The 8,046-nt window shown below is 42.7% G+C and overlaps 1 protein-coding gene across 1 annotated transcript; it reads right to left on the reverse strand.

Moving 5' to 3' along the window:
• Nucleotides 1–552: 552 nt before the first annotated feature.
• On the reverse strand, nucleotides 553–7,585 carry MALSU1 (mitochondrial assembly of ribosomal large subunit 1). Its single transcript, XM_010577657.1, has 4 exons — nucleotides 7,546–7,585; nucleotides 6,192–6,370; nucleotides 3,134–3,215; nucleotides 553–1,945 (listed from the first exon to the last, which is right to left on the reverse strand). Exons 1-4 carry the CDS (start codon nucleotides 7,583–7,585, stop codon nucleotides 1,767–1,769), a joined length of 480 nt encoding a protein of 159 aa, XP_010575959.1. The 3' UTR covers nucleotides 553–1,766.
• Between the last annotated feature and the right edge of the window lie 461 nt (nucleotides 7,586–8,046).

Consider the following 8,046-nt stretch of genomic DNA (forward strand, 5'->3'; position numbering starts at 1 on the left):
CATTACTCTGCTCTGTGAGACAGGATACTGTATGTGGTTCTGGTTACCAAATGTGGGTTCATATAATGGCATAATGTTTGCTGAACCTGCCTCTATTCATCTAGTATTACTTATCTTCAGCAGCAGCAGTAAAAGGCAAATGGTTTCAGGGAATGATCCACAGTTACGCCTACGTATCCCTCCTAGGAGGAAATGCCTGATTTAGAAACCATCAGTCTGCAAGACAGCCAGGGTTATCCTTCCCCCATGTGGATTACTTACTGACAAGTACCATAGAGCATTTTGAAAATATTTCTTTGCAGTCAGACTTAACCATCAATACCTCTATTTTGTGGGCAAAGATGTTTTATCTGCATAGTTAACTACATCTAATAAATGCTCCTTGCTTAATTTGCAGAACTTTCTGCTGTGTCGTATCAAAGAGCAGGTGAACTCAGGGGCAGTTATTCCTGAAAGAACAGAGGCTAGACCCAGCAAGAAAACATGACCAGTCTGAAAGGAGGGAGGCTTTTTGTTTCATTTTTTGAAAACAACTGAATGCACACACCCCTTCCCACAGGCACAAAAACCAATGTCACTTTCTTTGAGCATTACAAGCAGCAGCTGCTGTGCAGGGAAAAGATGCAGACAGGCCTTGAAATAGTTTGTGGGGCTATGAGGGAAAAAGGCCATTACCCTCAGGATCTACTGTTTCTGCTTCCTGAGGCACAGCAGAGCAAGCTTCTCCAGAAGGAAGAGATCCTAATCTAGTGATGAAAGCCCTGCCCTGTAGCAGAGAAAAGCATCTTGTTTTACATACGAGAAGTTTTGTTACCACCTTGAAGCTCTTCTAACTGGTTATTAGACCATGCAGCAGTCAGACTAAGAACAAACCGCGCAATGACTTCTGAAAGTGCTTAACAGTTCAGTAGCAGCAAGTAATGCCCAGTGACTAAGGACTTCCTTTAGAACTACTTTTGCTCACTTCAAAGGAGCTGAAGGTTTATACTGCCATAGCATGTTGCCTCAGTTTCCAGAAACAAGGTGAGACAAAAACTAGAGGAGAAGCCAACTGCACACTTAGAATGAACTGAATGTTTTACCATGAAGACAAGGAATCAGAGCGCTTCAGGATTTTATTTTTTTTTCATTATTAAAACCAGATTGGCCTTGGCTGAAAAACCAACTTACTGTTAACTCAAGACACGTTTATTTGTCACTGCTGTACTCTTGGCTTTTATGTGCTCAGTAACACCAGTGTGTTTTCTCTCCTCTTTTAACTTAGAGCATGACGTGCTTCATCATGACCAGAAGCAAATGGCTTAATACAAGGAGCCTCATCTAAACTGTACTATTTCACACACACAGTTTTTCCTTGCAGCACTCAAGGCTTTTTTGCACTGCCACTACAGGCAGGTCTTTCAAAGATACTAGAAAAAAAATTAATGTAGAGGCTGAGCATGAGTTTCAGGATAACTTAAGCAGCTGGTTTTGCCCCACTCTTCTCACTGCAAATGCCATTGAGACAGTGACTCCCCCAGGAAGCTCCTTTATGATAGGATTCCTTCTTTGACACTGTATGGTTGGACCTGATCTTAAGGGTCTTTTCCAACCTTAATGATTCTGATTATTTTTGTAGCTTGTTCAGAACTTTACCTAGGCACATCTAGTAAATACACTGTTTTGTACCGATCAACTGTAGTGAACGTTAAGTCAGTAATCAAGACTGTATGTTGCTCTCAGATCTGTGAAGGCACACTCATTTCTCTTTCCACTCAGCAGCTGCATTAAGTTCTTGTATCAGGATGATCACTGCCGTTAGGAGTCATTCCAAATATAAAGTCTTCTGGCAGTGACTGTGGCATCATCTGCGCTAACTGGTCATCATAGGAACCAAGAGTCCATAGCTTCTCCAATTCATAAACCTCTCGTGCCTCTGGCAGCATGAAATGCACCACTACGCTACCTGCACAGAACAGAAATGCACAATAAATTAACATGAACTGTAAAGCACTGCTACACTTGCAGCTGCGCAAAGAGTTCAAGTCTTCCACCCCCATTCTGGCTAAATATAACAGGTCAGCTGATGGAGGTCTCAAGTTGCCGATTCCAGTTCTTGAACAGTGTTAGGAATTGGTTAGGCCTTCAAAAGACTTCAAGACTACAGCCAGGAGAATGTGAGGGGCAATACTCTGGTTTAAATTAAAACAGTATCACAAGAGTCCACACCGAAGTAGTAATGACTTCTAGCGAACAGAAAGAAGTCAGTCAAAAGAAATTTTACTTGAAAGAGGCCTCTCCCTAGGGTTACAGATGGGCTTTCAGCTTTCCTATATTACCAACAACATTCAGCTACAGCCAAGTAATTTTCCTTAGGTGTGTTGCTCACCTCTCAGGCGGTTTTTATAATGAAATAGGTCCAAACTTTAATATAATAAGGTTTTTCTTACAGGTTTTCATTAATTCTGTGCAAACAATAGTAGAGAATGTTAATTCCAGTGTACTTCTAATGCACTTTTTTCTAGTTATGCCCTTAAATTTCAATTGGTTTTCAGATATAACTATCACAATCACTGACAGTAAAGTAACCAAGGCTTAACATCACTGGCTGCAGTGCTCCTCACTCACCCATGCTCTCTTTTAAGCCAAACCACAAAGTTAGAGGGCAAGATTCTAGAGCTAGCAGCGAAGGAGAAATGCTTTCTGAATGCAAAGTCTTCTATGTTTGTGTAGAGCGTTTCACACTTGTAGAATAAAGAATTAACCTAAATTCCTTCAGACTGAGGTTTTACCCCATGTCATGGTATGATCTGGACAGTTGAAAAGTCTGTTCAGCGGTTCACTACTAGGGCAGCATACAAGGAGCCCCCACTCACCCAGAGTGACTGAAGTAGCTTTTCTCTTTCCACTACTGTTCTCTTCAATTTATTAAGACCCGGTTTAGCCACTGAAGAGTAGTCACTGCTTTCTTCTCAGTGCCAATGATCTTTAGTGAAAATTTATTTAGTATATCAATAAGTTCAAGCAACAACTGGAATTCCAAAACAGCAGAGTATTATGAACTCTCCACAGCAACCAGGGTTCACGGCAAGATGCTTCCTTCAGAAAAGAGCTCATGCAGAACTTCATAGTTGTCAGATTCACAAATATTTACCAAAATCAATGCACAGCCAGTCATCTGTCTCTTTCCCTTCAATCTGAGCATGAGGGTCACCTTCTTCCTTGTGATGCTTGTACTGAGAGAAGAAGCAATGGCAGAAAATTAAATACTTCACAGGTATTTAAAAGCACTCGAACTTAACAGATAAGCTGGACTTTGCTGAGTTGTCTAGAGTTGTTTTAAATGGGTTAGATTACTTCCTGTTGGTTCTGGGGTCTGCACAGAAAAAGAAAAACATACACTTGCAGCACCAGAAAATAAGTACAGTTTTCTCAATGGGATTTAGTATCAAATCTGGAATCCTAATGCTCAGAATTCCCATAGAGTTATCCATGAATTTTATAGGTGTCCATTTTTTCTCAAGATGAATATTGAATACCATTGCTTAGCATTAAGGTAGTCTTTCAGTTACTGGTTCCCTGTAGCTGCCATTACCTAAGTTTTATTTCCTTTCAGATACCTTTCATTGTAGTTTTACATTGGCTAGTTAAGGATGCAGAAATGGAGATGCCAAGCTTATCCTCTTCTCAGATGGAAGAGGGTGGGGAGAAAACAAGTTTCAACCCATGCCATGAAGAAGGCATTCAAACAAGTCTCCTGTCTGTTGAGTGTGTGATGGGTGGAAAGCACAACTGGCACACAGGTTTCCAAGCTATGAACCACTGTGAGAGAGGGGAGTGGGCAGCTCAAAGCATGACTGCAAACACTCAGCTCAGCTAGGCAAGGTAGTTAGTTCCCCACGCAACATGGTGGCTTTCACAGATGCCAGCTTGAGAGGCTCAGCTCTACCTGCCTAGTACATAAAGAACCTAAGCACCCACCAGAGCTGAAGAAACTGACAACTACAGGTTTAAGTACTTTCCACTTTCGGATCTGGTCATAACCTACTAGTTTCTTTACAAGAAGCATCAATAGAAAAAAAAATTGAATTAAGTCAAGTCAACCGCACCTTCACAGAGCTCCTTTATTCAAATTTCTACTTTATATCTAGTTGAAGCAGTCAATCAAAAAAATACAGAGACCTTTTTCAAGCTGAAATTAAAAAACAAACTAAACAACATTTATTTCAGCACAAGGCCACAAGGAAACAGAGTAAAACTGTTTACAGTCCTTTCTGCCATGAAAGAGAAAATACTAAGTAACACGTTGTAACAGCATGGCTGGCTAGCAAATGAGTCCCAGTTCACTGGGAAAACAATTATCACAAACCTAACTCTTCCTGGTCCTTCCCACACAATGCTAGCTGCTGGGCAATGGCCCTGGTTTGCAAACCAGAATGGAGAACTTCCAAAATGCAGTTCAGAACTAGTTCTACCTTCCTTTCTTTAAGATAGCTTGTGAGATATCCTCAAAAGCAGGTAATTGTCAAAGACTCTCTGAAAGTCTACTTAAAATACTAAAGAGCCCAGCGTGCACTGCCATCAGCTATGTAACAGATGTTGGAAAGGCTGATGTCCACTACGAGTTTCCTTCAGCCTTGTCTTTAAAGGCTGTGTAATAGTGAACAGATTATAATGAAGCCAAGCATTAGTTTCTTCCTCTAACACGAAACCAGACAGGAAGGCATTAAGCAGTAGTTGGGACCTTGCCATTTACAAGCTACTGGAAGAAAAGCAGGAAGACCTCATGCTACACATGAGCACCTTTGCATTTTAGTGTACATCATGCATTACCATAACGTTTTAGGTATTGTAACGTTAAAGCCAGCCCGATGCCTAGCAGCGCTCCCAAGCACCTGCTCTGCTTTACATCTCAAGCTTTAGCTTAGTTTTGCCTAGAAAACTTTCAATGCCAGGCAAGCTCAGCCACTCCCAAGTACTTGGCCAGGCTTCTCGGTTTCTCAGGATGCCCAGGAGGACACCACGTCTCTCCCCCCAGAGGCTCTGCCCTTGCAAAAGAGCTAATCTTACAGCCACCAGAGGGAGCAGCCAGTTGTAGCACAGGCATGTTTTTGCACGGTGAGTGGTATTCACTGATCTGTCCTGGTCCGGGGGAGATGGAGAGCTGTTGATTTAAGACTAGCAAGTTATGCAAGTAATAGAGTACATATTAAGCACTTAAATTTAGTACATTCGAATCACAATAATACAACTTCTAGCTTGAGGCAAAATTTTAGTTTGCAAAGATGCATCAATTCCTGCAGAGAACACAAGAAACTCCCCTCACCTGCTCAGAAAGGCACCAAAAAGCAATACCATCTTCCCCTCTCTACTCCCCACCTTAAGTCTCACAGCTGAAACCAATGGGACTGCAAGGAAGAAAGTAAAACCAAGAGCCGAAGACAAACTACAGGTTAAGTACAGACAGCTGATTGAGATGGGGGCTAGTCATATTCCTCACACTGTGCTTTGTAACAGTCAGCTGGCTCTTTTCTGGCCATAAAGTTCCTCCCTCCCTGAGTCTGGTCCTTATCCCTAAGCTCTACCTGTATTTTTATTCTGACCTCTATTTTTGTATGGAAAAGCTCACATTCTACCAAAGCCAAATGGTGCAAGATTTCTGTTCAAGGACGGCTGCTGCTGCTTCTCCTTTCCTCCTGTACATGCACAGTATGGTGACTATTAACTAGCAGTTTGCTTCGGTAAGCCCATGAGGGGATCCTGTGCCTCACAACATGCCATCTTTTTTCCAGCCTTACGACATACCCGAGAACCTGGTAAGTTTAGGGATTAGGGTTTGAGAACAGTCAGATTAAGCTACTTGGAATGAGTGGGAATAGCCATCAAGGTTGCTGTATGGAAGACAAAAGTGGACACAGGTCGTCATCACCATTTCACATCACTCTTGTTCTAGCCACCAAACTGTGCTAATGTCATCACTGTTCTAAACACAGAGAGGTCTGCTTTTAAAATATATTCTCTACATTTTGAGTAGTACTGCTAAAGGAAAAAAGTACAGTTAGTTGCTAGATGTATTCAGGACTAAACGACATAAGGATAATCAGTTTCATCTTGCCTGGTACACCCCTATAGGTACAATCCTGGGGAAATTCCTTTCACAACATTTAAAACCATTCCCCAAAACCCAGAGAGTGCAGTGGGAACTGTCTTACCATTTTCAGCATGTAATGTGCCATTGCATGGAGATGTCGTGTTGAAGATCCGCTCACAATTATAAAATAATTACAGTATTTTATTTCTAGAGGTAGCTGGATGACACAGATGTCTTTAGCATTTTCTTGCCTCAGCAGAGCTACAACAAAGTCAATGTTGAACTTCGGAAGAATAGTACCTGGAACAGACAGAAAAAATAATACAGTAGCAATTTATCTTTTTAACTGCAAAAATCAACCACTTAAGAAAACATAAAATGGCAATGAACTGAATTATAGCCTAAGCTAGCCACTCACTATGGAGTTTGGTTTGATACTGACAATGCAACATGAACTGCAGATTTTTAAAAATCATTTTTAAAACCTTCAAAGTTGAGAACTAAGCACTCTTCTGGTAAACAACATTCTATCACTACATACAGCAGTTAGCAAACATCAAAGTTTCTTTTAGGTAACTTACTTATTTCTTGTTGTTAGTACTTAAGAGTCAATGCTATCACCAGATATTTGTCAATTAAAATGAATGAAACTTAAGTACTTCAACGAATGTTATTAAAACAACAGACAAAAATCAAAAACATTTCAGAACAATGCTTTTCAACAGGCCTGTGATAATACATGGCGATGAAATTACTCTAAAGTCTTAAGTAGATTAAATCAATATATTGAAAATAGAGCTGACAAGATGCAGTGTGAAGGTACTGAGTAAAGCCACTTCTTTTTCTTTTGCCTTAGCCTGTTCTGCTACAGAGGATTACGATGTTGTAGACAAGGCTTTAGTCCTTCAACAGTTTAAGCAAGCCAGCTTAGAAACTAGTGAATCAGTGCAACTACCTTCTGTTCACACCACGAAATCAGTTTATTTCTAATTTGCCCTAATTAGGTAGATGCAACTTGTATGCATACTTAAGGCATAATTTGAATCTGTCAGCAATGCACGCCTGCCACTATAAAGTGAACGTTAGCGCAGACCAAGCATCAGCACAAAGCCAAGCTTTGTATTTACCAATATAAAGAAAAAGCCAAACAAAAGAACAATAGCTAGATATAATTATATGCATGAATGGGGATATAAAATTGGATCAGTTCTCTGCAAATTAAAACCTTTGAGCTTAGGGACTCATGCACTCTTTCAACTTTTGCCGTGGTCACACATGCAGAAAATTAGCAGTGGCCACAGCTCCTCCAGGCGCAGCGGTTACAAAAGTTAAATATTTGCCTGGTAGCCACATGTGAAGTCTCTAGTGCCTACTTAGAGAACGAACGGTCTAAACAACCCCAGGCACGCTCCGCCAGACTGAACGTCACGGTCAGATCTAGGCTGGAGATGGGCAGAACAGCTACAACAACAAACCAGCTCTGCGCACCCAACGCTTATACCCGTAACCGGCCATCGTGCTACTAACACTGTTACCCACAGAGGGAAATTTCTTCGCGAGCACACATCGGAGAAACGCACCTCCAACTCGGCACCACGACCCTCACGAAAGTTCCTGCATGTATCTACGCGCAGGCTCGGGCAATGCTGCCCACCGACTCCCCCACTCTCCAGCGGGACGTGGCAGGCGGTGCTGGTTCGGTACACACGCCGTGGCCCTGGCGCCCGTGGTCTCAGCCCAGGCAAGGGCGATTCCACCCCACTAGGCACCCGCAGGATCCTCCCGCGGCTGCGGAATCCGATTCCGCGCCTCCCCTGCGGCGACGCTCTTCCCCAGGCGTTACGCTTCGCTTAGGGCGCCGTTCCACAGAGCGGGGCAGCGCAGGGCGGAGCCGAGGGCCTTCGGGTCGGCGGCCTCCTCCACGCGCCGCCCCACGACCGCGCTTGGGCCCACGCCGCGGAGGCCGTGACGCCGCG

The sequence above is a fragment of the Haliaeetus leucocephalus genome, unplaced genomic scaffold (genome assembly GCF_000737465.1).
Source record: "Haliaeetus leucocephalus isolate CR32 unplaced genomic scaffold, Haliaeetus_leucocephalus-4.0 Scaffold566, whole genome shotgun sequence".
Classification (NCBI taxonomy): Eukaryota; Metazoa; Chordata; class Aves; order Accipitriformes; family Accipitridae; genus Haliaeetus; species Haliaeetus leucocephalus.